This window comes from Pyricularia oryzae, chromosome 6, assembly GCF_000002495.2.
Source record: "Pyricularia oryzae 70-15 chromosome 6, whole genome shotgun sequence".
NCBI classification, from domain to species: Eukaryota; Fungi; Ascomycota; class Sordariomycetes; order Magnaporthales; family Pyriculariaceae; genus Pyricularia; species Pyricularia oryzae.
Window position 1 is genome coordinate 3,734,379 of NC_017853.1, and position 26,887 is coordinate 3,761,265.

Genomic DNA, 26,887 nt, shown 5'->3' on the forward strand with positions numbered 1-26,887 from the left:
AGGACAAAAAGGATTGGTTGAAATATAAGGGGCGTTTGTCGGCAACCGTGTTGCCAGTCTTTTGCCGCCCATTTGTGCCGTGGGAAAGCTTATGCTTACTCCGTATCCCTTCATGTAAAATAGGGTAGAAATAGCAGGACTTCTGTAGTACGGGTTGCCTGCCCAGCAAGGATATTGCGCAGCCCTGTCGCCAGTAGTGCTGGTAGGCCGACTGAGTGTTGAAATAGGGTTTGCATCCAAGGCAAGCCGTTAAACAAAGCACAAAGCAAAAAAAAGTAGCAGAAAGCATTGAAAGCAACAGAAGGAATGCAGAGAACCAAGAAGCAACGTTCACTTCCAACCAAACTGCGCAATGGTAGTCCCAAATCTCCCAATTATAAACTTTTTCCTTTCCCACGCTCATTCGTATATGGTAGGTTGGTATGTGATTATCTTGAACTGAGCAATAAGGCCAGATTTCTGCATCGCAAGCTGGACCACCAGTGTCCATGACGATAAGTGCAACATAACCGCGCGACTTCCTGGAGCTGTTTACTATTTCCGTTGGGCACGTTCGGGCCGGAGACGGCGCCAACGCTTCTCACAAACTATCACCGTTTGCTCAAAATACGGACGGATTAAGAGAACGAATACGAGGATCACTTTGTGTCGAAAGAATTGGCGGTTGAGGAATTGGCACTGTTCAGCGGGGCATGGAAAGCTTTGGACCGGACGAATGGGTGCTGAATTGGTATTTGCCGCGCGATGTCTAGACCATTTTATTATATTCGACAGAAATCCGCTTCCATTTACTCCAAAAAAACCCTGGCGGCCATGCTTTGCAGTTTTTACAAAGCCGGCATCACACGGGGGGAATGCGAAGCCAGACAACATTCTGATTGACAAGCTTTCGATGGGGGCTGTATTCCTCCTTGGGTTCGTTCCCGGAATTGTTGAAACGAGGGAAGGCGAAGTTGAGGGGTTGACGAACATACAGGATTGGCTTTCTAAAATCAGGTGACCTGTTTTGAGGAGAACCAAAGATGGTAGTGTTAGAATGGACGGCTAGGCTACAGTAACATTGACTCACACGAAGCATGCATAACGCGAGTTTTGCGTCACATTGTACAGGCTATGGCCCAAAGAGCTCCATGTGAAGAAGAATATTGTGATCGCCTGTTGGATGCCTAAGCAGAACCAGAACGACACGTCAGCCTGCAGGCGAACAAAAAAAGAATCCTAGCATTCCCCCAGTTTTCTCTTGCTTTGGGCGGCCTTGGCGGTTAACCCCGCAGGCCACCACGCCAGCTAGGCCTCCATTCTATAAGTCCAACACAAAACTGGGCCTTGATACACGCGCGTCTACACGAGCTATTAAAGCGACATCTACGCTACCGCGACATTTGCCCTTTAAATAGGAACATATGAAACCTTGTGGACAGTAAGCGAGCGCCCCGGATAGATTGGCAACCCCAGCAGCGTCCCTCTTCTGCGTGTAGTTGCACCGAAAACGAAAAACAAGAAGAAAAGGAAGAAGAAAAAAAACCACAAGCACACCGACACTCTCACAAACAGACAAAAATGGATGAATCTCTCGCACGTCACGTCGCCGGCACCTACCCCCGTCATGACCCGGACCCCAGCAACCGAGAAGCAGCCCAGCTGGTACGAGAACCCAAACCCATGAGGGACCCAGGCACGGCCCAATGGGATGTGGAAATCAGCGCCGACGATTTCAACAAGCTTAAGCTTGGCTTTATGGCCCAGGAGATGGAGGACAAGTGGGTGATTGCCGCCACGGGCCCGGACGAGAGCGGTGTCATCTCGATACGCATCATCCGGAGCTGGTTGAACATGCCAATCTATGTGCTGCACATCAGGCCGGCGGGCGATTCCGGCGGGGCCAGGATCGAGTCTTTCACCTGGGAGAAGGCGCTGGGGGAGCATGGCGAGTTTCGCGTCTCGGAGCGCCAAGCGAAAAAAGAGGCCGTCATCTTGTGCAGGATCCACACAGACTGCAAACTTGAGCAGCTTCCCGAGTACAATCCTAATATATTCTGGAAGAGAGACAGTGATGACGAGGACGAGGAAAGCAAAAAGGTGAAAGATACATCAGCTTAAGACCGCGTTCATAGTATTCAAGTTCGAACCACTCTGACTCGATTCGGGGATGGCTGGTTTGGGCTGGTTGGGACGATAGCAGTGGATAGCTAGGTTGATATTTGGATACGACATATCGTCAGTCTCAATCCACGCTAAAACGGGATGGACAAGGTGCGGGTCATCACTATTCTCATAGCTTTTGTTACCGAGTAAAGCTTGTTACTATACTACTGGCTCATAATTTCAAAGTATGTACGCGAAGGTATATATATGTGCCCTATTTACATCATGTGTCCAACCCCCAGACCAACCTCGATAGTCGTCCCGCTTCTGCGCTGGTAGCTCTCTTTCGAAAACGCACTCGAGAATGCACTCAAGGTTCCAAAAAGAAAAGCCACTTCAAGCGCCCTGCAACATGACCTTGACTCCCTCAAACGTCTCCTTGACGGTGGGCTGGATCTGGGCGGCGGGCAGCACGAAGCCGCTGGTGCCACTGCCGGAACGTGGGCGGAGCTCGTAGGTATAGGCGTACGCGGCACCAGCAGTTCCTGCCAGGTAGCCCGTGCTGTCGCCAGTGGTCATGTAGAGGGCGCGGCAAGAGTTGCCGATGGTGTAGGCGGTGCCCGAGACGGCGCGGATGGCGTCACGGGCCTTGGTGGCAAGAGCCTGCCACCTGGTCTCGGCGGGGTCGACCTTCTGGCAGTCGTCTCCGTAGGGCCAAAGGATGTACCTGGGAAGGTGCCATGTTAGTTCACGGGGCAATAGAGAGTTGCGATGTACATCTAGGCTGCTCATGGAACAGAAACTCACTGTCCGTAGCTGTGGAAGTCAATGTACAGGCTGATGCCTTGTCCGCTCCTCAAGGTGTTGATCTGAGAGATCAACCCCTTGTTCTCGGGGGCATCGCCGGCTGCAAGGCCCTTGTAGGTCTCGGCACAGGGGCTGGTAGAGGCACCGCCAGTCTTGGACCAGCCGTAGGGCCAGTTGCGGTTGTTGTCGGTGCCGACGCACGATTGGCCGCTGCGCGACTGACGGTTCTTGCGCCACAGGCGGTCGTTGGTCTGCGTGTAGACGAAGCCGTCTGGGTTGACAATGGGCATGATGTAGAAGTCAAACTTGTCGACGAGCGCACGGATCGACGCATCAGATGAGTACTTGGTGAGGAGGTTCCAGGCCATGTACTCGGTGGTCTACAATTGACCAATAGAAAATGGACAGGTTAGTACTTTTTTTCTTTTTGTTGTATGCAAGATCAGATTAAACAAGAGGGGCAACGAACCATGGTGGTGATCCATTCACGAGCGTGGACTGTGCCGTGGAAGAGCACAGCAGGCTTGGAGCCCTTGCCTCCGGAACCCCAGATGTGGATACCCTGGATAGTGCGTCCAGCGGACGAAGCTCCGGCCGTGACGAGCTCGGACTGGCCGGGGAAGGCGCCCTGCAGATCACGGAGGAACTGGAGGTGGTCGTTGTAGCTGCGGTAGGCAGTGAACCACGACTCTGAAATTTCGCACTTGGTTAGCTACATCCAGATCAATTTAATCTTTTTTCACGGGGAGATCTGGCTCGAAGCTGGCCGCAACAAGGTTAAATGCTTACCAGGAGGTACGGCGGCGACGGTCGAAGTGCCATCGTCAAACAGCTGCATCTGCTCCTCAACTTCACCCTCCTCGCGAAGCGCCTCACCCATGTTCTCAATGACAACTTCGGTCGAGTTGACCAGGGCGCGGATGGCATCGACGTTGCCCGGGCTGACAACAATGTCGAGGGTGCTCTGGGAGCCCGGGTTGAGGATGTGAGCGGACAGGTCGGCGATCTTGTCCTCGAGCTCCTGGGAGTGCTCGGCGAGGGTCACGCGCAGACCCTTGAAGTTGGTGTAGTCCACCCGCTCCCCACGCTCGCGGGGCGCGAGGGTGGCGGCGCTGACCAGGCCGAGCGCGAAGAGGAAGAAGGAGACCATGGAGGACTTCATGATGGGCTGAGTGACTATCCTGGCTGGCTGTCGAAAGAGAGTGACGAGCGGTGCGGGGTGGTGAGGGAACCGGAGGCTGGAGATGTCAGGGGAAGGGGCGGAGCACCGTCCATCTTATAGGACTCTCTGACGACGCCAACGTTGAAGAAGCAAGCGTTCAGAAAGGTTAAATTTCGTCGGGTGCGACCCGAGCTCCCCCATTCACTGGATGGGGGATGTCGCATTGGACCCAGAGATGGCGCCCAGAGCCCCTCGAACAATTTGGCAACATCCATGGCCAGCTCTGGAATGTGGCATCGACAGGTTCGGGGACTAATGAAAATTGGCAGGTGAAGCGGGAGGGGGCTGGCGGGCATCGTGGAGAAAAGCGGTAGTTGGCCTGTTATCTCGATCTTGGCGTTGCCGGGGAATGATTGGAGATGCGAGGTCCCACTTGCCTTAACAGGCAGGTCGGCGCGCCATAAAATATGAATGGCGCTTGGCAAAAAGTCATGATACGCTGGGGCTTCAGGAGGGTTCGCAGCTCAGCCGGCTGATTGATTCGAGGGTCTGGACGAGTCGAAAAAAAAAGGTCCCTGGCACCTTGATGGAAGATATCCTGGGCGTTCATGTCATTGCCAGACGGGAAGGTCCGAACAGTTTATTATCGGTTGCAGATACGTGATCGATGGCGTGGGGTGTGTTCTAGATTTAGGTCTTTACACTTTTTTTTTCCTCTGCAGACATTCGCTGGGTTGGGGGAGTGGGGAGGCGGATTAAATCGACGCATGAAGAAAGTCAGTCAATGGAGGGGGGATTTGATTTGCCGCCAGTGGCTGCGTGTTGTACAGTACAGAACAGATCAAAAGCAGAAAGGCAATGCTTGCATTCTCTATTTACCACTTCAAACAGTGCGCTCCGTGTCTTCCTCGACGTCATCATCCAAAGCCTTGCCGAGACCCAATCGAGTCCTGGTGCTATAAGACTTGATTCCGCCCTGTGGATCAGCTTCGGTAATGAGCTCTTTGCGTCGGGTGTCGACGAGTAGACGAATGAGATCGCTCCTGAGTTGGTTGCGAATTGATTGCAAAATGTTAGCATCAAGCAGGGGTCTGTTCTAGGTTTAGTGGTGTTTGCTGGCGCCATTTCCAGCTCTACCTAGTTCTAGGGAGGGGTCTGGAACTTGAACTACCGGTAGAATAAAAAAAGAAGAAAAAGAAACCCCACAAGCGAGGGTTAGGGCTAGGGTCAGGGGGTATAAAGATGTCAACCCACCTCATGTAATGGCCAGCAAAATCAGCAATGACCTTGGTCAGATGCGTCTCGTTCAGGTCAATGTCGACAAACATCAGACCATCAAAGTCCTTGTCGGGCTTGGGTACCGCCAGGCTGCCGTCAGGTCGGTAGATGCGAGCGTGGCCTTTGTACGGCGTGGGGTCAGTCTCCGGCTCGACTCCGGCAGGCGTGGTCTTCTTTAGCCCCTCGACGCTGAGCCGCTGGAATGGGGCCAGCACCCAGGATCCCGTCTCGATGGCAAATGCGGGTGTCACAAGGTCCGAGGCCGTGTCGGCATAGTTGGTGGCTGGATCGGGTGCAACCTGTTGCTCGACGCCAGGGTACACAGGCCACGCGGCGACATGGACCTGCACGCCCGACGCGACGCTCAGCGACTTGAGGAACGGATTCATGTTCTCCCAGCAGTTGAGTTGACCGACGCGGCCGAGTGTTGTTTGCGTCACGGGTATGAAGCTATCACCGGAGCCATCGCCATAGACAAGCTTCTCGACATGGGTTGGCTTGATCTTGCGCCGGTGATTGAGCACCTCGCCGTCCGGGCCGATCAGCACCTGCGCCAGATACAGGGTTGCGTGGTCAATCTCGGAGAAGCCCAGTGAGACGTAGATGTTGTTGTTGCGAGCCGCGCGCCGGATGCGGCGCATCTCGTCCGAGTCAACCTTGAGAGAGTTCTCGCGGTAGGCCTTGAGCATCGGGAGGCTCTGCAAGTAGTTGACTTTCCACATCCAATAGGGGTAGCCAGGAATCCCTGTTTTCATCTTGTCAGCATCTTTTGGGTGTCAATTGTCCACTCTCGATACACTCGTCAACAACTCACAGACTTCGGGGAAAGCAACAAGCTTGGCTCCCGCTTGGCCGGCCTCATTGATGAAGTTGATTGTCTTTTGGACGCCGGCTTCGAGATCGAACCACTATAACAGCCATCGGAAAGTCAGCTTGAACCTATATTATTGACAGATTGAGTGCATCGCTGGTCTAAGACTCACTCCCGGCTCCGAGGTGACAGCAGCTGCCTTGTACTTGGTGATGGACATTTTGAATATATTGATGAGAGACTCGGTGAGTTTGGTTTTCTAGGCTCAATGATAGGATTCTTGGTTGATTTGCTGATCTCGATGATGAGAATAACAATCCTCAAACATCTCCTGAGCCATGGAATCTCCCTTATTTATATGCTTGTCGCTTTCCCGGAACGGTTTGATTACAGACGCAAAATCGACAGTGAGGCCATTTTCGGACTTGTCTCGGGACAAGACGCAAGCCCAGGCTCGTCACTATCAAAGACCGCCTCCTATGCGAAAACTTATATCTCGGTTATTTTGATATTTACCAAACCCCGAAGAATGCGTGGGGGATGCAATAGTCGATTATCGCTGTTGTGCTCACACACAGGACCTCTCAGCATCGCCTTGATTGTCGTCATGCAGCGTGCCCAGAACTACCTTTTTTTTCAAACCCCGTCACCACATCATGTGTTATCATTGGGAGCAGGTATACAGCAAAGTTTCCTCTTGCTAACGAGTCGGCGAAACTCGCCGTTGAACAAAAGTCGCGTAGGTCTGGTCGGGTAATGTCGGTGTTGATTTCTCATTTATCCACAATTATCGAACGATCTGACACAGATGCAAAGTTCAATTCTGGTCACGGCCTCCCAGGGCGGGATTTGCTAATTCTGGAGCACGAATCTTCCAGCGGTACGGCACGGCGCTACATGTCGGTAAAAAGTGGTCGTGTGGGTAAGCGTCGAAAACACCGGTGCGGGGACTCAGTTCTTGCTTGGCTTCGCAGCTTGACGTCCTCCCGGGCTTTGACTTGCGGCGTTTGAAGCTTTGTCATACACACCCACTTCCTGTCTGAGTTTTTTTAAGAACGAACTTTCCACACTGCCATCTGATGGAATGTGTCACTGACACGTTATGCGAGTAGATTTGGAGCGATTTCTTGATACTTTGTCACCTTGATGACCCTTGAAACTTATACCCCTGGGCCCCGGCATCCCGAATCAAGCTTTGCGATCTACTGGACTTGCCACCATTTTAAGAGTCAACACATCTGATGGGGCTCAAACTGGCGCCTGCCTCCCTTTTCTGCCGTACAAGTACATGCCGAGCCCATTCCCCTGCGCAAGCTTCCTACAACCCACGCCTGCTCTGGCCACTCCACTGAGACCATTGTGGTTCTGGTCGACCCGGCCGACATGGCCCACGGGTCCCCAGACCGTGACCTCCCGCTCATCCTGTGGCTCTTGTTGGAAACTCCCTGTTCCGGCGGAGGAGGTGAATATCTCGGCGGTGACCTCTTGGGCCCCGTAATGTGGCCAATGAATGGCTTCAGCGTCGGGAGGCAAGCGCACAATATCCCAGACCATATCTCTACGCAGCCCCATAAGGCTGAAAGTCCCCCCTGGTAGATTATGTCGTCGGTGCTGGGGAGAGCTAGGGTGGCCATGACGCGCTGGATGCTGATGGCGACGACGCTGTTGATTTTGTGTTAGACAACAGATAGAGCGGGCAGACAGCTAGACAGCTAGGTACGCTCCAACAAAGCAGGAGAGCAATGAAGCAAAAATCAAACAACTTACAAGCCACCGGCCATGAGGACCAGTCCAACCCCGACCTTCCTCTTGAGAGGCATTTGTAATGGTCTGACTAGCCATAGTGGCAGCAGCAGAATAACCGTATCCGTACCCGTGTTGAAGAATGCTGCCACGGCGAAGATGGTGTTGGCCACATGCCTATTCAGAGATTGCACCTCCTTGCCCGCACACGCCATTACCGAGACGGCGGCTATGAAGCAGTAGAGCACCACTGTGACAAGGGTGCCGTAGATGAAGCCAATGCACCGCCTGGACATGGTAAACTGGAGGAGGTATACGAGGATCGACGACTTTACGAGCGCCGTTGTCAGGCTAAACGTGGGGATTGTGAGCCAGAGCGTCATTCTCATGATCACATGGACGCGACCTTCCGAAATTGTGTTCTTGTGTGCACCCAAGCCAAATTTCGCCACTGTCCGATTCGATATCCCTCGTTATTATCATGTCATCTTGGCTAAAGCCATGAGGGAGGTTGAAGGAGTGTTGGATGATCTTGAGACTTACCAACAGCAAGCCCAGTTGACATTACGATGGCAGATATCTTTGCGGTGTGGGTAGTGTTAGGTCGGCCCCTTTCCTGACAACAATCAAGTTCCCGTCTGGAGAGTACCTACTGTGGCCAAAACTATCAAAGCTGTAACCAGCGCAGTATTGTTAGACTAGTCTTCAAGTGAGTAATATTAATTCGGACCTGGATGCAGACTCACTTTCCTCCGGCCTCCACGACCGCAGGATTCGACATGACGTGTAGACCCGAACGGCGACTATGGGTATCACGAACACGGGTAGGAGACAAGTAACTAAAAATAGGGTTTTGGATTCCCCATTGGTACTTGCCAAGAACTCAGAACTCATGGTGGTGCAAGGAAAAAGTATCAAAATAAACTTTTCGGCAAGATGGATTTGACCTTGACAAACAAACAAGTCAAAGAGATGCAGGGCATTGCAGATGTATTTTATTCGTTTGGGACCGAGATGTATCATTCTCAAGTTTACGCCCAGAGGACCTCTAGCATCTTGTCGTTGCAAGCACATGATGCTGAAGGCGATGACGGTTGGACAGGCGTAAGATGCATATCTAGACCAGCTTCCTATTACTGAACAGGCGTGCAGCTCTTGCATATGGTTTGGCTAAACACCTGCACCTAGCCTCTAGCTCTAACAAAGATGGCTGTTACCAAGCAAACATGTGCGCTTGACAGTTCGCATATCCGTAGCGAAAAGAACAGCGTCCGCATGGTTAGAGCCGCGGTGACATCTGTTAGACCTCTTTACCTTGCGGTTTTTCTTGTCAAGCCATGCACCTGCGTTTCTGCGAGGGTGAAAAAGCACCAGGACTAGACTAGTGCTTGCATTGGTAGAGCGGTCAAGACGGGCTTTGCTACACTACAGTGAATATAGAGTTTGGCTCCGGGCACGCCGCCGGACGGCATCCAAGGGCCACAAATATGACCGTTGGAGCCGAAAAAAAAGCACACTAAAACAGCCCTGTCAGTAGAATTAGTCTTGGTGGTTGAGGTGATGTCTCGGGTGGCTTGAGTGCACACAGCAAAGTCTTGATTGGACCCAGATGGCCTAATTCGAATGAAGAAACAGGTGCGAACAACAGCCGGTTTCCGCCTCCGTGCACAACCCGGATCATCGCTCGAGGTTCAATTCGGCGCTAGAGGGAGGGGAAGGGAAAAAAAAGGTCCCGCCGTCTGAGATTATCCGGAGCACGACGAAGCCACAAAAGAACATCTAGAGTGATTGGTGGACGTTGCGACCAAGCCAAGCTTGGGTCGAGGAATGCAATGCAACCAACCTGCGGGCGCCTTGCTTCCGAACATCTGCAAAAGCTGTCGCCACTCGTGTGTACTGCGAATTCGCTGGAATCCCGAACCAGAATTTTTTTTAGCGCTGCATCTCCGGAGTAAAGGCACTGCAAAAAGAGTATCTAGGTCCCAGAACTCTGGGCCGGGTTTAAGCCACCAAGCCTCCCTATTTATCGACTGGCTTGCAGAACACAAGCTGGCTGAAGATGGTCGAAAGATGGTCGAGTAATTGATCAATGCGTTTGTTTCTCTCTTTATTTTTTTTCTTCTTCTTTTTACGGTAGTATCGGGTGTTCATGGCTTGATTGCCTTGGCCTTGTTTTCCTTGCTTGCTTCCCCCTATACATCACCCAAGGTTTGGCAACATTCAGGGGACGTGGGAACCACTGGTAAAAGCAAACTTGTCTTTTATTCTGCGACGAAAGAAAAAATTTGGCAGCGAAAAGAATATGTACAATCTGCAAGAATGAACTCCTCCAAGATACACCATCCTCCAACCGGTTTAGTATGCACATAATTTCAGAATGATGACTAGCTACTGTTTGTCGCCTCGAAAGGGCCTTGATGTTGCTTGAATTTGTATTTGACTCTTTTTTGGACGCAGTCGAAAGTAGCAGGCGACCTCGGCAACAAACAGAATATACAGCCATTCGCTTAGTCGACCTGGTAGGTGCTGCCAATGGGGCCGAACCGGACGTTTGACCAAATGACCTTTCTGCAAGCGGGTGTTTAACGTCAGCGACAACTCTGAAAGTATTTACAAGCAGATAGAGGAGGATGGGCAGCACGCACGCGTTGGGGTACTGGTTGACGACGCCGTTGGGGTCGCCGCCGTCGGCAGGGCAGGGTCCACGGGCAGAGCCGGGCTGGCCTGCCTTCTCGGGAGGGTAGGTGGAGTCGAGCCAGAGCATGTTGGCAAAGTGCTGTCAAGTGAGTTTCGGAACAAAGTTAGCAATTGTTTTTTTCTAGTTCGTCTTTGATCCCTGCCAGGTTTTTATGTTTTTTTTTGTCACTTACGTCGGACCAGATGGACATGACCAGGACCATTGGGATTTCGTAGGCGGCGTTGAGCTTAGACCAGCCTCCAACCTCGTTGAAGCGGTTGCGCTCGTCAAATACGGTGAACTGGTCTGTGCAGAACTGCTCGTTGAGCTCGCCAGTCTCGCCCTCGAGACCGTCAAACTTGGGGCCGGGAATGCGGTGGGCGACGCCGTCCTGCATCAGGATCTGGTAGTTGCGGTTGTTCTCGAAGCGGGAAATGACGGTGAACTTCCTGTTGGTGTCGATGGTCTTGCCGGGGCCGTAGAAGTCGGGGTTGCCCATGCGGTAGGGGTTGTAGTCGCAGCCGTTGGCGTCGCAGCCACCTCCGTAGCGGTCGTCGGCGTAGGTGCCGCCGCAGTTGGGCTCGGTGCAGACGTGGTACTCGTTGTTCTCGCAAGGGTGCGGCGTAAAGGCGAACGCGTTCTTGTTGGACTCCCAGATGTCGATCTCGGCACAGCAGGCACCCTGGGCACCGATGCCGGCGCTGCTGTCGGTGCTGGACGGCTGCCAGCCCTCAATATTACCCTTGCCGCCGATGAACTTGAGGTCACGGGCGCACTGGGCGTCACAGTAACCAGTTCCGTACTTGGCTCCGGCCTTGTTGTTGGGCTCCGTGGACATGCCCTAGAGAGGAAAAGAAAGAAAATGGGTTTTTCCTGGTCAGTGGCTTGTTCTTCTCAAAGACAAAACATGTTACTTGATTCATCTGGCGTTCAACAACTTACACCGTCCTCCTTCATCGGGACAAAGTAGAGGGCACTGTTCATGCCGCACTCGACCGATGACAAATCCACGTCAAAGGCAAACTCGTTGTTCTTGAGCGTGAACATCTGGTACTTGTTGGCTCCGTTCATCAGGTACATCCTGGAACCGACGTTCTTGCCGCTCGAGTTTTGCTGGACAAACTTGAGCGTGAGCGCATCACCGCTCGTGGAAACGCCATAAGTCTCCTGGTACTTGGCACCCTCCATGGCGCACTTGGTGGCGCAGTCGGCGTTGGTGCTGCACACGCTGGTCCACTTGTTGCCGCTGTAGCAGTTCTCGTAGCCACCAATGTTGTGGATCCATCGCCAGTTGCCGTCGATGACGACCTCGCCGTTGACGGTCGAGCACGAACCACCGCTGGAGCACTTCTTCCAGGTCATCTTGGGGTGAACTTCCGGCTCATTAGTTCCCACCTGCTGGGCCACGGCGGCCGCGAGCAGGGAGAGGGAGGCACAGAGCGCGCGCTTCATGATGGGCGTTGGAATCTTGAGATCTTGAGTAAAGATGAAAAGCAAAAAAAGGAGAGACAGGTACGCGGACAGAACTGAAGCTGCTGCAGAGCTTGGCTTGCTGTGGCACGTCGACGGGAAGAAAGCAAGGGGATCAGTTTGGAGGAGATGCGGAGGGATGTGGTTATTTATGCCAAAAGTCAGATGATGATGACATGGGGTTGACTTTGTTGGACAAGCATACGGAGACGTAGATGCCGAATCCCCAATATGCTCCGTCCCGAGATCCCCGAGGCAGCCAAGCCGTCTTTGGCCAGCTGAGGTTGTTGTAATTAATTTTGGCAGCTTTGGCGGAAGCCTTGTCTTTGACATCCGTCCTGTCAAACTCGAGAAGATGCTGGTCCAGTAGACGTGGGCAACGGCATGGTTCCTCCTCTACTGCGCTGTGGCTGGATGCATGTGCTGCCGATCTTAGCAAAGGGACGTATAGCTGCCAACAGATACAGGACTGTATGTACGTACACATGTTTGCTTTGTTGACCAGGTATCGTTTTCCGTGTTTGCATGTGTGAACTGTATGACAGAGTGAGTGGATGAGGCAATCATGTCCGGCTCAGATTGTGGCAATCCGCCGGCTGCTTGTCGATCTATCGGGGGTGCTGCGTTCGTTTCTCCACAAAGAACCGTTGAACTTGATCTGTCCTTGTTCCCCATTCGTGCCTGTTCCGTGTCGATCCAAACGAACTCTGGGGTCATCCAGATCAATTTCATCTGGAGAAAGGGTCGCCAAGGTCTTGTCAGCGGAGATACTCGACCTCCACTGCCGAACGCGGACAAACGCGTCAAGAGGGCCAGTAGGCATGCGATGACCGGAGCTTTTTTCACGTCGAGCCAAGAGGTTTAAATGACGTGAAGGGGTCATTTTCAGGGTTGTGGCTTGGGTTTTAAGCGGCTCGGCGAACGGGCGCGGAGGGTGGTAACGTGGTTGCAGGAGGGGGGAGCGGCTAAATGCAAAGTGGGAGATGAGATCCGAAAAAGATAACCGCCAAGGAAGTTTTGGTGCCTGAGATTAATTGCAACCATGCAGGAAACCGTCGACTGTAGCCGCCGGGAAGGATAGGCAAGGTAGATTAGATGAAAGCGTTGACGAAACAGAGTGATAATACCCATCGTTCCTGGTCATGGAAATGTCAGGTTTGGGTCGAGAGATAACGAAGCGATGTAGGATGAGATCTGATTATCACCCATGGCGAAGAATTCAAACAACGAAGCAATCATGCTCTTCAATGATTTGGCATGAAGTTGCTGTTGTCGTTTTTGTGAAGAGGGTGTCTTGCCAAAAGGGGAACAGCGGTAGCTTATGCCCCGGTTTCCCCGCAAAAAACGCAGACCAAGCTTTGACAAGACTGCTCCTTCCAAGCTTCTCAAGACGACGATCTGGAAAATACCGTCTTGGCCATAGGTCATCAGGTTGTTGGCCCCCTCTTCCACCTGGAGGAACCTGGAAAACTCGCCTCCGCCACTCTTCACTCTCAACTCAGGGCATAAGCGAAACCATAAGCTCTCAAATTGAGCAAATATTGAAATAATCGTGCCGTTGAAGCTCCTCCCACATGCCCCATTTTAGCCTCATGACGATGGTTGTGGCACGATTGATTGTCGATCTACGGAAGCATGTCCCGTCAGTGGATTAGCTAGCCTCTCGCGAGTGAGTGGCTTCAGTGTCAGAACTTTGTGTTGTAGCCACAGCCAAGATACGTAACTAAGCATTCTTATTTGATAATCTATGTCTGGTTATTTCAAAGCCGAGTTGGCCAAGCCGTCTAGGCCTCATTTTACATACAAATATTGAATTTTACATACAAATATTGATTGATTTTACAATCAATTATATACATGTGGCTTCCTCCAACTCAGAGACAAAATAGCATTCACATATCAAAATAGCCTGGAGCTAATTACTTGTGAGCCGCATTTAGGTTACAATCGCCAGATACCACGTAGTCAAGCGCCCTCTATATTGAGAGTGGGGGTTAGCCGGTTACGTTGCCGGGACACCTTTGTCTGGCTCTTGCGGGCCGAGTTCCGATACACAGCATATATTGGATTCATTCTTCTTTTGCATGGGACTGCTCAGATTATGGTTATGGTCATATGATTCCTCAGCCCGTACCGCTGGTCAAATCAGGCAGGTTGTACAGCCGACGAGTTGTCGAGTTCTCGTCGATTTGACGTATGCTTACTTCCTGCCACCGCTGGGACGATTCTCCGGAGTGACACCATGATGCAAATAAGGGATTCATAAGTAAGTGGATAACCTAAACATGATCTGTGTTGTGATTCCGTATATTGGTTTTGTTTTCGATCTAACCGTATTCGTTCCCGAGATGCAGTTGTTTCAGGATGCAATACTTGGCTTGTTTGTATGGAAACATGAAATAATACCCGTAGCATCGCAAGCGGACTTTTTTTCACACGAACCTCGTCCGCAATTCTCCACTCTAGCCCCTCGCCTAGATGAAATGGACACTTTTCACGATTGCTTATTACCACTTCTCCGGTGCGAATGTTGGCCGTGAAGCTGGTTAATGTACTTTTTGTTCCCTTTTTTTTTTGTCCATCTTTCAACTGCCCCAATTTGTGCAACGAACTGACGCGTTCTTGTCTAGTTCTATCCAAGTTGTGCTTTTATTGAAGCTGTCCGGCCAATACGGGCAGGTAGGTGTTTGTCGCTGTCCTTTGATCAAAGTTTTCTTAATCGATGCAGCTTGAACAAGCGACGTTGCTTTACAAGTGGTTCACGGGTGCCACGAGGGTGGAATCTTATCCATCGTCAAGACGAGCCGTCCACTTATACCACGACGTGAGGAGCCCTGCCTCTTTCGGATAGACGGCGTAAAGACCCCATGCAACTGGGTCGGTAGGGGACAGCCGGCGATGGTGTGGTGGTTTGAGTCAACAAGAAACATGGACTGCAGTTACGGGTCCAAAAAGGTAAAAAGGGGGCGGGGCTCAGGGGCCTCAGGGGGGCTCTTCTGGGTACTGTCGTGTTATCTTCTTATTTCCTTCACCCAAACGAACGGTCCATATCCTGGTACGTCGTAAGCTTTTGAACGATCGGCACGAGGACGCGTGCGGGACCCCACAAGAAAGGAAGGGATTCATCGCCGACATCATCTCACGTCGGTCTCAAGCCTACGCGATCGTGTAATGGCAAAGTTTGGCCCTTGTATGGGGTTGTTGGATCATTCCTGATTCTTCACCATGCGATTCTTTTTTTCTCCACCATGCTTCAAAAATGCGGTTGCAATCGGCAAGGGGTATAGACTTTTCCCTCTTATTACCATGTGTGGGAATCGATTGTTGGCAGCGTAATCTTTTTTTTTTCTTTTGTCCTGACGAGCGACGGGGAATTTTGTTTTCCACAAAACCCAAGAGTTCGTGCCAGGCAGTCGATGTGCGTGACAGGTTGTCCGATCTTCGATAGCTCGACGTCGTCTGTCTTGGGCCCTAATTTGCACCATGAGTCTATGCAGATCTGTAGGCCCGGTCCCTGGAGAAATATAGAGGCAGGTAGGTCGAGATTTATTTTTCTCTTTCCTTTCCCATATCTATTCTGGAATCTGCACCATTGCTGACTTCATTCTGACAGATCAACATCCGCTTGCGGAAATCAATACCAAAAGTGCCACAATACAAAGGCAAGAACAAAAGAAAATAATAAACAAAACCCGGGCAACAATCGTCTCCAGTTGGCCGATTAAAAAAAGAAGAGAAAAAAAAAGAAAAGAAAAAGAGAAACACCGCAAGTCGGTTGTAGATTACAGCCACCATCGGCAGCATTGCCACTGGTACAATGGCGTCTGAGCCGATCGAGACAGTCACAGTCACCACAACAATCCGATCCCTTGGAGAACCAACAAATAGCCCAGAACCGCCAACATTATCTCCCGTTCCCTCGTTGACCCCGACAACACTCGCCACCTCGGTCCGGCAGACAAGCAGCACCGCCGACCCTACAGCTCTACCGGCAGACACGGACGGTCAAGGGAGTCCAACTAGCGGACCGCCGATGGGAGCAATAGCTGGTATCATCGTACTGCTGGTCATAGCTGCGATTGCAGTTGTTGCCGTCCTTGTTCGCAAATCCAGACGGTCAGGGCGGAGAGTGGTAGCGGATGGCTTAACCCCCAATCCGAGAAGGGCGCCGGGGACAGGATCCCAAGGGCCTGCTCCCTGGGAGCCTCGGAGTAATGCTGTCGTGGAGCAAGTGGCGAGTGATAGGCCGGAACTGAATGGGCCGGGCTATGATAAGCCGCGATTATGACGCGGGGTCTGGTGGAGGGAATGTAGCGGCCGGGAGGATTTGGGGCGACGGTTTGACCCGAAGCCCAGACATATTTATCCAACTCCAAGAAGGAGAGGACCTAATTATAGCCTGGAATATTTTGGCTAACAGAACAATCTATTCGAAAGGGCACTTGGAAAGCGTCTAGCTGTATTTATAAGGTAGTATATTTTTACTGAGCGGGGCTTAATCTCATTTCATGCTTCTCGTACATGATTAGTCGCCAACAGAACTGTGGGAGAGGGAAGAACAAAACAAGCAAAGAAAAAAGAAAAAAAAAAGAAACGCTCGTCAAACTTTCACCAAGCAGCAGTCGCATCATCGAAATAAACACCAGAACGCCAAAGCAAGAAGCGAGCATGGCCCAGATGGCTTATGACGACTTGACCAAGGCGTCCACCTCGGGGTAGCTGGGAAGAACCCAGGCTTGTTTGTCGTCCGAACCGAAACGTTGTGAGAGCTTATCGATCCTCAGGACGGTAACCATGGTAAAGACGAACCTCAGCAGCCAAACTGCCCAAGCCGGCTTTGGAATGGCAAACGCCCAGATCCAGCCGGGGATGGAGTTCTGAAAACTCGTCACGAACGGCCGGAGAACGTCATCGTAACCACGCAGCGCCTTCATGACCTTGATTTCGCCATCAGCGAGCGACTTTCTCGGGTGCTGCTTGTCGAAGGTCGTGTTCTTGGCGATCTCGCCGGCTAGCACGTACGCCCCGATCAGGGCCATGGAGGTTCCGAAGCCGGAAAAGGTGGCGGCGCTGTATCCGGCGTCGCCCAACAGCACGATGCGGCCTTTGTTCCAGATGGGGCTGACGATACTGGCAACGTCGGTGGCATAGAAGTCGTCGGCTTGCTTGTCATGGATCATGCCGTGGGTGAGCTTTTTAGTCTCCCAGCCAGCATCCTGGAAGGCCTCGGCCAGGATCTGCTTTTGCGCCACGACGTCGCGCTTGGCAAGGGCGGTGCCAAAGTCGCGGCCCAGCGGGTGGTCGGCCCGCATCATGTGGTATACCTGGAAGGTCTTGGGGTTGTCGACGCGCGTCAAGGTCAACCGGCCACCCGGGGCGTGGTAGGCACAGGCGATATTTGGGCGGGTGCCGTCGTGCGGCAGGGAGTAGAAGCCGGCGTACACGCCGAGAAACTTGGACGTCGGATCACGCTGGCCTTGGGTGAGGCCGAGGAGCTGACGCCGCGTGCGGGAGCCCTGGCCGTCTGCACCGACGACGAGGTCGTACTCCTCCTCGCGGCCGTCGCTAAAGGTGACGCGGACCTTGCCGCCATCCTCGCTCTTGGCGTCCGAGTTATCCTGGGAGAAGGAGGTGACTGTGGTGCCAAACATGTATCTGGCGTTGCCGCTCTCGAGCGAGGCGTCGTAAAGGATCCGGATCAAGTCGCCGCGCATGATCTCATAATCCGAGGTGAAGGCCTGCGCTCCCTTGCCGGTGTCGTTGATTGCGAAGAAGGCTTTGTTCGCACCCTTGCTGTCGACGAACATGACGCCTTGCTCATCAACCCGCTTGCTGCGGACGATGTCGAGGAGGCCCATGCGGCGCGTGACTGTGAGGCCCTGGCCGCGAAGATCAATCTGCTGCCCATTGGCGCGGAGTTCAGGAGCGCGTTCGATGACCGTCACGTCGTGGCCCGCCTTTCCGAGCCAGAATGCCGTGGCCGTGCCGCCAACGCCGGCGCCTATGACGAGGACTTTGAGGGGTGCCATGGTGGTTGTTGGTGCTGTACAGGAGACAAAAAAAAAATATGTGTCACTAGGTCTGCGGATGGGATGGAATGACTATATTAGACCGGGGTCTGGGGTGGTGGCAACCAAGCTAGTCGAGGTTGCAGTTTCGGGACCGTCCGTTGAAGTTGGGTGGGTCGAGACTTGTTCAAGAAACGACCGCTTGTTTGTTTGGAGGAATTTGCAAAACTCTGCTGGGGAGAAGATGAGATTGATTGTGATGTTTGACTGATTGGACAAGATAAAAGATGTATGGGTTGGTCGGGACAATATGTATAAATATACTCTGGTGACTTTCTTAGCAGTAAAGCCAACAGTGGTGTTAAGTGGAGCGTTGGCAGTACGGTTGAGTTGGTTCGGCCGAGAGCTATGATGGGGCCGGGAAATTCAATTCGCAAGTGCTGGACTTAAAAATTTTATCGCCGTTTGTGCTTGTGCGAGATTGATGACGGACTTGTGGGCTGGCTGGATGCGACTATGCCGGGTCGGAAGACGAACAAAAGACGAGTTGAAGGATCAATTAGTTAATCAGCATATTCAAACTCACATTGACGAATGAATCTATGTTTATCTATCAAGAGTTTCGTGGCATCACCTACCTGTACGTGGTTAATCTCGGAAGTCGTCAAACCACAGTGCCGCAAGAGTCGGGGTTCGGTCTTCAGCAAGTGCGACTGAATCGGTCTTTTGCATGAATGACACAATCTGAACAAACCGATACCTGACAGCCTATACTTTTAGCGTTCAAGTATCAACTGAGGTACCTAGGTACCACGATATAACTGGGAACACTACGGAGAGGTATCTTGATTTTTCTTGCGATATAACCAGTCAAAATTGAACGCAGGATTTTTTGCGTAACATTGTGACCAGGTTTTTGCATAGAGCCGAATGGCGAACAAAAAGGCGACATCGAGAGGATATCATGCCGTCTTACTTTTACTTGCTGACATTTGTACCGTATTTCGTATGGTAGCACTGAGGGTCTTGAATTGTGGACTGGATTGACTCGCTTTTTCCCTCCACTAAATAAGTTATTAGACTACCTACCGGTAGAGCCTAGACTTTAGTAGTCATAGGTAGGCAACAAGACCCTAGCAAGGCTAGTTCAACCCGATCGGTCAGGCTTTCGATTCGATCACCATTCTCGCCAAGGCGTAGGGCCACTCACCATCAATCGCGCGATGAGAAGGATCCAGTGGGCCTACGGCCAACAGTTAACTCCGCATCAGTCGGGAAATTCGGGATTTAAGGGATTTGACAATGCAAGCCCACCTTAAGGCCCGAACTATCCACACGACACACCATAGGCTAAGAATTGACTATTTCGGAAAATGAACTAATACGTCACAAGTAAACATGGCTTCAGGCCAATCTGTTTACAAAAGAAAATAATTATGTTTGTACCTAGGTAGGTTCTGTTGCTATTCTAGTTGATCGTTTGACTAGTTCTAGTCTAACGTCGTTGGCGTTTGACTCGGGCAAAGGACGTTCATTATGTACTGCATGCGTCAAAGCATGTTTGCGTGTCTGCATCTCCCTATGGCTCTCACATTTATAGCTCCTCTCTCGACAGGATCCGGTCCAGAACAACGCCAAGTTTAGCCTTGCAGTCGGCAACGGCTCCGGTGGCCCTCCACGCCACGAAACGGTCCGGTCGCACAAGCACACAACCGTCCTCGCCTACCTCTCGCCTCGCAGCCCATTGACGATTAACATCATGGTAATCAAGCCCGAATCCAATTGCAACCGTCTTGATCGGAATCCCCGTCTCCTTGGCGATTGCGTCCGCCGCTTCGCGCCAGGCCTCTCCGCCGTGTCCTGTCAGCAGACAGAACGACCCGCCGCCCGCAAGGTCCTGGGTCGATGGTTCGTTGCCGCACTTCGGTACTTTGAGCCACGCGTGCGGGAGCCTGCCGCCCGGGTAGGTGCTGATTTGTATGTCGACCACCGGGTCTCCCCTGAGCTCGGGCCGCGGCGCAGGCTCGTCGTCCAGATAGATGGCCCCGGACTGGTACCACTGGTTCATGTTCAGCCCTAAGCTCTCGCACTCGCTACGCATGTTCTCAAGTGCCTCGTGGAGCTTCGCCCTGCGCTCCGCACCGGCCGCGCTCGCCTCGCTCAGCTCCTGGACCTGCCGCAGCCCGTCCTCGGCCGTGGGTGCCATCATGCCCAGCTGCTCCCACACGGCAAAGTGCGAGACCATGCCCTCGTTTGAGATGCGCACAAGGTCTGCACCGACCGGCTGCCGCTCCGCACTGTAGCTGTTGAGGAGAGACGCGCCAGCCAGGCCCCGGGCCACGAACGCGGCTTTCCAGCCCAGGTTGTAGGCGTCCTGGATTCCCGTGTTGCTACCCATCCCGTACGATGGTGGGTGTCGGTGGGCCGCGTCGCCCAGGATGAAAATGTCATGGCCGTCGTCCTTGCCCTCGTCGCCGTCGTCGTCTTGCTTTTTGCTTCCGCAGCCAAAGCTGAGCGCTACCGACTCCCGGATCATCCACGGGTCCACCTTGAGCACCTCGATGTCGACGTCTGGGTCTCCGATGCTCAGACGCAAAAACTCGAGCAGGCGGGGGCTGGTAGGGGTCAGACCCTGGAATGGGTCATCCTTTTCTCCCGGCGCAAAGGCAACCATGAGCCATGTGTGCCAAGGCCTGACCATGCGCAGCGCCGGGGCGATGCCGAAACGCGCCTTGAGGTCCGGCTGCATGAGCCAGTTCAAACCACCAAAGCGCTCGGCTGCGTTGGTGACGCGCGACAGGTCGGCCTTGAGCAGGATGTTGCATGCCATACCCTTGGAGGGCTTGTGATCAAACGAGAAGTTGGCAGCCGACGAGTGCGCCACCACGCTGCGCGCTCCGTCGGCCCCGAATAGGTATGTGGTCTGTACGAGGTACGTATGTTGCGTTGTCAGGTCCCTGAGCGTGCACATTATGGCGCCTGAGCTCTCCTCGCGCTCGAAGCTGACGAGTTCCGTCTTGAAGCGCATCTCGACACCATGGTGGGTTGCGTAGCGGACGAGCAGCGGCTCCATCCAGTATTGCGGCAAATCGAGGAACTCGCAGGGAGAGGCTATCCTCACGTCGTGCTGTTGGCGGAGACGGCCTATTCGTCAGCTTTCCATGGCGGCATTCCAATCAAGGGGCGCTCATTGATATAGCATCTAGGAGAGGAAGCTCACCGCAGTCTTGGGAGATTCGCCCCAGGCGTGGACTTTGCCGTAATCCTCCCCGACCATGGTGCCAGACCAGCGCATAGACGACATGGCCTTTCCACGGACTCCATGAGCGACGGCGTCTTGCTCCAGTCCGAGATCTCGAAGACATTCTGCCCAGACGTAACCCGAGGGATTAGAAGATGTTCGGGATACCTGAGGTGTGCTGGTGATCTTGAGATTGGGTTGAACTGACCAAGGGCAAATGGGTTGACAATGTGGGCTCTAGGGCCATCTGCCGTTCCTGGCGAATTGGAAATGACGAGGGCATTGACACCTAGCATATTGAGAAGCTTGATATCAGCAGGGTGGTCGTCTCGACGGTCGTGCGACGTGGGGGCAATGTGATGGTACCATTTTGGCCAAGGAAGCAGCCGAGCGCAGCTCCAGCTGGTCCAGCCCCTACAACGAGGAAGTCAACGTGGACGATTTTGTTGTGCGTTTTTTGTATCATTTTGCAAGTGGGTGTCAATCTGACGGCAGAGTGATGAGGAAGACTGAGAGGAGAAGCACAACAAGACTTGACGCAGCTGGGGGGAGGCGAGAAAGGAGAAAAAGAATAAGCAAAAAAAAGGAAACAAAAAGAAAACGGAGAAAATCGAAAGGTGACTGAACTTATATCATGATAATCCTGATCAAGTACAGTCAAATGTGTTTTCGGGGAGACTAATTAATTGTGGTGGACGATATTTCGGCCTTGAATGTAAGCGCGACGTTCATGCAATCTGTTTTGGTGAGCACCGGGGATGGTAGTAAATCATGAAAGGATCCCGACTCGCCGGTTCAGCTTCGCGCTTGCAGACTGCCGAGGATTACTCCCGACTGTACTTTGGTTCCCAAGGTCAAATAGCCAACCAAGGTGTAGAACATGGTTTGTTTCAACACTTACTCACGGGCAAGACCCAGTCTGCCAACCGAGCCTTCATAGGCATCAGATTACATCCAGATTGGTAGATAAAATTCTCTGCAGAGAGCTTTGGCAAGGGACATGATTCTGCAACGTATTCTGGGGCAAACGGGTTTGTTACAAACTCAAACATATAGCATTAAGGTTATGATCTAGATTGAACGCCGATCCAACACTGGTTTGTGTCTGTTGGTATTACATGTATCTTCTGCTCTGCGTCTCTCCGACCACAGCAGCTGTGAGGGTAAGTAAGGTCCTAGTCTCGGCTGCACATTTAAAATACCAAAACGGCCAAAACGACGAAAGCAACAGCTCCTAGGCCCAGTGGCACTACCGAGCGAGCACTGGCATCCTTGGCAGGGCTAGTTGTAGCAGTGCCTGGGTTGGTTGGGTATGGGGTGCCAATTGCCGACGGGCTGTCCTTGCACTTCTTGGCCTCCTCTTTCAGCGCATCCTCGAGGGCCTTCTCGACGTTCACGCCCTGCTGCTTGAGGACCTCGCCCGCGGCGCCAAGCACAGCCAGTGCGGTGACGAGGCACACAGTGGCTTCCGTGAGCGTCTCCATGTTCTCGTCGCTCTGTGCAGCCCACGTCTCGAGGTCTTTGTTATACTTGACTGCCTCCTCCTCGAGCTTCTTTGGGTCCAATTCTTTCTCGAGCTTGATCAACTCGCACACGTCCGCCTTGAAGATCTTCTCCAGGGTCTCGGGCGTTTTAACTTCCTTGTCCAAGGTCTCGGCGGCCGCCTTGCACTTTCTGGTTAATTCGGCGTCGTCAGCACTGATGTCCTGGCGCGGCTGGACGGCCGTGGCAGCGGTCATGCCGACAACAGCGATGAGGGCAACGGTGGTCTGGAAACGCATGTTGGCGAGGGAGATGGATGTAATTTGGATGGCAAAGGTATTTTGAAAGGCGAAACTATATTAGTCTAGACTAGAATGTTTATAGGGAGCAAATGTTGCCAGCAAAGATTGAGGCTATCTTGTTGTACTGCTTGCTTGTAGGTCTATAGCAGAAAGACTGACGGCGAGTAGAAAAGAAATACCCGTAATTATGCTTGGGCGAATGCTTGGGCGAGTGATGAAGAAGCGTTGGCAGATGATTGAGACGTTGGAACCCTTCTTCGACCTGGGTTTAAATATTCGGGTAAGGCGGATGTTGGTCGGCCAGAGGGGGTTCGCTTACCATCAGGCGATGAGGCTGGCGATGATCTGCAAGAGCCGTATTCCTCATCTTCAGTTCGAGGTTAGCCGTTCCCTTGCCCCCAATGTGTGTGTGTGTGTGTGTGTGTGTGTGTGTGTGTGTGTGTGTTGCTGAAGCAATCCATCCTTGTGATTTTACTTTGGTCCCTCCAACAACCCTCCACCATGCCCTCTCAAAAACCATGCGTGATGGGCTTCTGCCAAGAGCGGGCTCAACACGTCTAATTGGTCACAATTTTGTCGGTTTGACGGCAAGGCTGTGATTTATAGGGGTCTTGGCTGTCACAAACAAATTCGACAGACTTTCTGATCCTGCATCCTTGCGCCAACAGTTATTTTTGTGCCCATGCCAGAGCATTTGCGGCCCGACAGGCTTGCTTCACAATGATCTTTGCAGGAACCAGGTGTTCATAGCAGTCCCCACAGCCAATCTCCCAAAGATCCTAAGCCCCTGAATGTGTGCCGGATGGGCCGGCGACTGGCTCGGTCGACGAGGACCGTTCACCAACCACCCCCTCTACATCGACAATCTTCTGCTTGTGTTTTGCAGCTGCCACCAGCTCGGGTCTTTCAGACTGCAGCCTTGCAAAGGTCTTCTCGGCATCCCAGACCCAAGGCGTGGGCGCAGCGAACAGCAGATCCATCTCCTCGAGCGTGCGCTGGTTGCTCTCTGGATACAAAGCCCAGACAATCGGAATCGCCAACACGTTGCAGGCACCGAAAATATGCAGCGTGTTCTCACCAATGGCCTTGAACATGACGGGACACAGCAGTGTGAGCCATCCCTAATCAGATAAACTCGCCATATAAAATTAGCAATCTCGAGTGCGCCTTCAGTCGAGGTTTCGTCACGAATTGCCAGGCGTTACTTACGTTCCCAATCGACCATCCGACGACACCCCAGGCGTTTCCTTTGGCCCGAACTTGCAAGGGAAATATTTCTGCTGGGTATAACCAGGGTACCGTGAGCCTAAATTGAGTCAGCAGACAACACCATTTATGTTTTCCCATGAGGTCATCCAACCAGCCCAACGTCAAAGGGTTTTTTGAGTCGCACTTACCAGGTGGCGCCAAAGACCTGGTTATCATTAGGTTAGTAAAGATTCTCACAGAATCGAGGTGCAATTGGTCGGAGTTCAAGAGGTCTGGTCCCTTTAACTCACACTTGTAAAAATAAACACAAAAGCAGCCGCAGCGGCCCCGTACGAGTCCGCCTGACCGCTGTTGCCGGCGGCCCTCGCATCGATGCCGAGCCTGGAAAAGGCGGCGGCCAGGAACATAGAGATGCCCTGACCAACGGCACCCCAGTACAGGGTCCACCGCCGGCCAATCTTGTCAAGCGTGAAGACACAGACAAGGGTTGCAAACATGTAGAATATGTTGTTAAGCCCGCTGATCCACTGCGACTTTTCCGTATCGAAGCCGGCGATGCGGAAGATTGTCGGGGCATAGACCGTAACACCCGCGATGCCCACCCACTCCTGCATAATCTGCAGCCATATGACGAGCTGCACACGCCTACCGGTGTGCAGCTCGCCGGAGCCGATGCCGAAGAGCATGTGGAGGTACGAATTCTGAGTCGACTCGCGAGCCTCAAGCGCGACCACGTTCTTGATGTCTTGGTATTCAGCGTCAGCGCGGCCGCCCTCGGTGCCACGTAGCTTCTGGAGGATGAAAAGCGCCTCCTCGTCTCGATCGACCTTGGCGAGCCAACGGGGCGATTCAGGAAAGAACCAAATGGCTGATAGCAGAACCAGCAGCGGGATAATTTGGAAAGCAATAGGGAAGCGCCATCGGATCGCTGATTCGCCGTTGTCGACAAATGAAAGACCAAAGCTGAGCCAATAGGCAACAACAACACCAAAGATGTTCAGAGTAAATTCGATGGCGATAAACTGTCCGCGAGAAGTGTGCTCGGCCGTCTCGGTAGCCCAGACGGGGACAATTGCGTTGAGTATTCCAGTGCCGATGCCGTTAATGAAGCGAGCTGGTGACGTATTCAGGAGCCACGGTCAGATTCCGCGTTGGGCAAGAGGGCAAGATGGGGAACAGGTCTTGAAAAAAAAAAAAAAAGATGAAAAAAATGGGGGTAGAACATACAACAAATCATCCAAGTGGCGTTCATGGCTGATGTTTGCAAGCATGCGCCAAATATAGCCCAGACGGCGCCAAAGGCAATGGTTTTGATACGGCCAACCTTGTCACCCACCCATCCTCCAAGCAAGCAGCCGCATAGTGTGCCCAGATAGTATACGGATACGATGCCGCCCTGAAGCAAGCTGTCGGTTATAACAGGTTCCTTGGTGACAGGGTCAACATAGCCGAAGCCCATGAGGTCGATGTAATGCTTAGCATTGTCTATAGAGGTATCGAGTATCGAGTCAGCACTTTACGGGTTTGCGGCAAGGAAATAACCACTAAAGCATGAAGTTCCGTGCTATGCGATCCCAAAATTGAAGCATTTGCAGTAGTGTTGCGCTTTTCTGCACTTACTTATTCCCCCCCTGAAAAAAAGAAAAACCCACAAGTACCAAGTCAGCCTAGGTTTGCTCTCGAAAAAGACAGCCGCGAAAAAATCAAGAGCAAAACTCACATGATCCCCTGATCATATCCAAAGAAGAAGATTGACAATGCAGCCATGGAGTTGACAGCCATGAGAAGCTTGCGTTTTTCCAAAAAGTTGGCGACATTGAAGCCACTGAGCCTGGTGAGGCCCGCCATGGCTGTTGCTGTTGCTTGGTATTGAGTGTGAATTCTGGAGTGATTCTAGAGATGATCCAGTGAGAATACATGGAAGCTCGCAGGGTCACTAAGACCTTGTGCGGGAGCCAAGTCAATATAACCTTTTTTTTTTCCTTTTTTTTTTCTGCCTTGAATGACCTTCTCGGCAGGCTCCGTCTCGGCGATCACTTACCTGCCTGTCCGACGGCCGCAGATTCTCCTCACGGATGACTCCATATTTTCAAAGACACGGAGATCGGGGTACATAGCGGGGGGGGCGCGACATCGGAGCGAATCAAGTTGACACAATGCAAGAATGGTTTGGGCAGACATGCCACATCAATCCCAATCAGTCCGAAGAATTCCTTGATGTCAGTAGCTCCCCCCGCTGTAATCCCCATGGAGAGACGCCATGTTGCGGGTGACTGCGGGGCAAGAAAGCCGGAGTGGGGACAGCACGAGTCGCTATACCATAGGATGCACTGGTGTCTCTGGGGGTGCTTTTTAGGGCGACGGTCGCCTAATTATGGCAGACCGAAAAGGAGTGACGGACGACCCGAGAAGTTGACTGACGTTGCGTAGGTAGGGACTATTATTGGTTATGCGCACCAATCAAGACCATAGGTGCAATTAAGTAATCGAACAACGGTACCAAATTTCGAGATTTTGTGTTCGACTTGATCCTTGGGTATCTAGACCACCATAGACCGACCCATCGTGCACGCACTGCACTACTGCCTACAGCAGTTACGGAATGACGTCAA

The 26,887-nt window shown here is 52.5% G+C and overlaps 10 protein-coding genes across 10 annotated transcripts; 2 read left to right on the forward strand and 8 right to left on the reverse strand.

Moving 5' to 3' along the window:
- Window positions 1–1,312: 1,312 nt before the first annotated feature.
- MGG_10716 (uncharacterized protein) lies at window positions 1,313–2,474 on the forward strand. Its single transcript, XM_003720279.1, has one exon. The coding sequence runs from the start codon at window positions 1,561–1,563 to the stop codon at window positions 2,098–2,100; it is 540 nt and encodes a 179-aa protein (XP_003720327.1). The 5' UTR covers window positions 1,313–1,560; the 3' UTR covers window positions 2,101–2,474.
- MGG_17822 (uncharacterized protein) lies at window positions 2,292–4,354 on the reverse strand. The gene is made up of 4 exons (XM_003720280.1): window positions 3,682–4,354; window positions 3,362–3,582; window positions 2,893–3,272; window positions 2,292–2,812 (listed from the first exon to the last, which is right to left on the reverse strand). Exons 1-4 carry the CDS (start codon window positions 4,052–4,054, stop codon window positions 2,482–2,484), a joined length of 1,305 nt encoding a protein of 434 aa, XP_003720328.1. The 5' UTR covers window positions 4,055–4,354; the 3' UTR covers window positions 2,292–2,481.
- Window positions 4,348–6,580, reverse strand: MGG_17823 (cyanide hydratase). The gene is made up of 4 exons (XM_003720281.1): window positions 6,316–6,580; window positions 6,147–6,240; window positions 5,309–6,077; window positions 4,348–5,097 (listed from the first exon to the last, which is right to left on the reverse strand). The coding sequence occupies exons 1-4, from the start codon at window positions 6,361–6,363 to the stop codon at window positions 4,938–4,940; spliced, it is 1,071 nt and encodes a 356-aa protein (XP_003720329.1). The 5' UTR covers window positions 6,364–6,580; the 3' UTR covers window positions 4,348–4,937.
- A 665-nt stretch (window positions 6,581–7,245) lies between these two features.
- Window positions 7,246–8,667, reverse strand: MGG_10713 (uncharacterized protein; the record flags this gene model as incomplete). The annotated part of the gene is made up of 4 exons (XM_003720282.1): window positions 7,246–7,805; window positions 7,911–8,337; window positions 8,540–8,559; window positions 8,633–8,667. 4 exons carry the CDS (start codon window positions 8,665–8,667, stop codon window positions 7,373–7,375), a joined length of 915 nt encoding a protein of 304 aa, XP_003720330.1. The 3' UTR covers window positions 7,246–7,372.
- A 1,726-nt stretch (window positions 8,668–10,393) lies between these two features.
- On the reverse strand, window positions 10,394–12,015 carry MGG_10712 (cellulose 1,4-beta-cellobiosidase; the record flags this gene model as incomplete). Its single annotated transcript, XM_003720283.1, has 4 exons — window positions 10,394–10,454; window positions 10,532–10,662; window positions 10,757–11,404; window positions 11,506–12,015. 4 exons carry the CDS (start codon window positions 12,013–12,015, stop codon window positions 10,394–10,396), a joined length of 1,350 nt encoding a protein of 449 aa, XP_003720331.1.
- A 3,835-nt stretch (window positions 12,016–15,850) lies between these two features.
- On the forward strand, window positions 15,851–16,248 carry MGG_14927 (uncharacterized protein; the record flags this gene model as incomplete). Its single annotated transcript, XM_003720284.1, has 2 exons — window positions 15,851–16,090; window positions 16,147–16,248. The coding sequence occupies 2 exons, from the start codon at window positions 15,851–15,853 to the stop codon at window positions 16,246–16,248; spliced, it is 342 nt and encodes a 113-aa protein (XP_003720332.1).
- A 221-nt stretch (window positions 16,249–16,469) lies between these two features.
- MGG_10710 (oxidoreductase) lies at window positions 16,470–18,667 on the reverse strand. The gene has a single exon (XM_003720285.1). It carries the CDS (start codon window positions 18,060–18,062, stop codon window positions 16,716–16,718), a length of 1,347 nt encoding a protein of 448 aa, XP_003720333.1. The 5' UTR covers window positions 18,063–18,667; the 3' UTR covers window positions 16,470–16,715.
- Window positions 18,668–19,635: 968 nt separating this feature from the next.
- MGG_10709 (phenol 2-monooxygenase) lies at window positions 19,636–21,578 on the reverse strand (the record flags this gene model as incomplete). The annotated part of the gene is made up of 3 exons (XM_003720286.1): window positions 19,636–21,168; window positions 21,262–21,407; window positions 21,491–21,578. The coding sequence occupies 3 exons, from the start codon at window positions 21,576–21,578 to the stop codon at window positions 19,636–19,638; spliced, it is 1,767 nt and encodes a 588-aa protein (XP_003720334.1).
- A 726-nt stretch (window positions 21,579–22,304) lies between these two features.
- MGG_17824 (uncharacterized protein) lies at window positions 22,305–23,500 on the reverse strand. The gene has a single exon (XM_003720287.1). The coding sequence runs from the start codon at window positions 23,061–23,063 to the stop codon at window positions 22,476–22,478; it is 588 nt and encodes a 195-aa protein (XP_003720335.1). The 5' UTR covers window positions 23,064–23,500; the 3' UTR covers window positions 22,305–22,475.
- On the reverse strand, window positions 23,469–26,526 carry MGG_17825 (uncharacterized protein). The gene is made up of 7 exons (XM_003720288.1): window positions 25,996–26,526; window positions 25,896–25,906; window positions 25,503–25,760; window positions 24,566–25,389; window positions 24,464–24,480; window positions 24,276–24,372; window positions 23,469–24,187 (listed from the first exon to the last, which is right to left on the reverse strand). Exons 1-7 carry the CDS (start codon window positions 26,121–26,123, stop codon window positions 23,846–23,848), a joined length of 1,677 nt encoding a protein of 558 aa, XP_003720336.1. The 5' UTR covers window positions 26,124–26,526; the 3' UTR covers window positions 23,469–23,845.
- Between the last annotated feature and the right edge of the window lie 361 nt (window positions 26,527–26,887).

Coding starts and splice junctions, on each gene's coding strand:
- MGG_10716 (XM_003720279.1), top strand. CDS start 1,561: ATGGATGAATCTCTCGCACGTCACGTCGCCGGCACCTACCCCCGTCAT.
- MGG_17822 (XM_003720280.1), bottom strand. CDS start 4,054: ATGAAGTCCTCCATGGTCTCCTTCTTCCTCTTCGCGCTCGGCCTGGTC. Junction 3,583..3,681: donor CGTCGCCGCCGTACCTCCTG/GTAAGCATTTAA, acceptor GCGAAATTTCAG/AGTCGTGGTTCACTGCCTAC. Junction 2,813..2,892: donor GACTTCCACAGCTACGGACA/GTGAGTTTCTGT, acceptor GCACCTTCCCAG/GTACATCCTTTGGCCCTACG.
- MGG_17823 (XM_003720281.1), bottom strand. CDS start 6,363: ATGTCCATCACCAAGTACAAGGCAGCTGCTGTCACCTCGGAGCCGGGA. Junction 6,241..6,315: donor CTGTCACCTCGGAGCCGGGA/GTGAGTCTTAGA, acceptor TGGCTGTTATAG/TGGTTCGATCTCGAAGCCGG. Junction 5,098..5,308: donor TTTGCTGGCCATTACATGAG/GTGGGTTGACAT, acceptor CAACCAACTCAG/GAGCGATCTCATTCGTCTAC.
- MGG_10710 (XM_003720285.1), bottom strand. CDS start 18,062: ATGGCACCCCTCAAAGTCCTCGTCATAGGCGCCGGCGTTGGCGGCACG.
- MGG_17824 (XM_003720287.1), bottom strand. CDS start 23,063: ATGCGTTTCCAGACCACCGTTGCCCTCATCGCTGTTGTCGGCATGACC.
- MGG_17825 (XM_003720288.1), bottom strand. CDS start 26,123: ATGGCGGGCCTCACCAGGCTCAGTGGCTTCAATGTCGCCAACTTTTTG. Junction 25,390..25,502: donor CGCCACTTGGATGATTTGTT/GTATGTTCTACC, acceptor ATACGTCACCAG/CTCGCTTCATTAACGGCATC. Junction 24,188..24,275: donor TCGGATGGTCGATTGGGAAC/GTAAGTAACGCC, acceptor TTATCTGATTAG/GGATGGCTCACACTGCTGTG.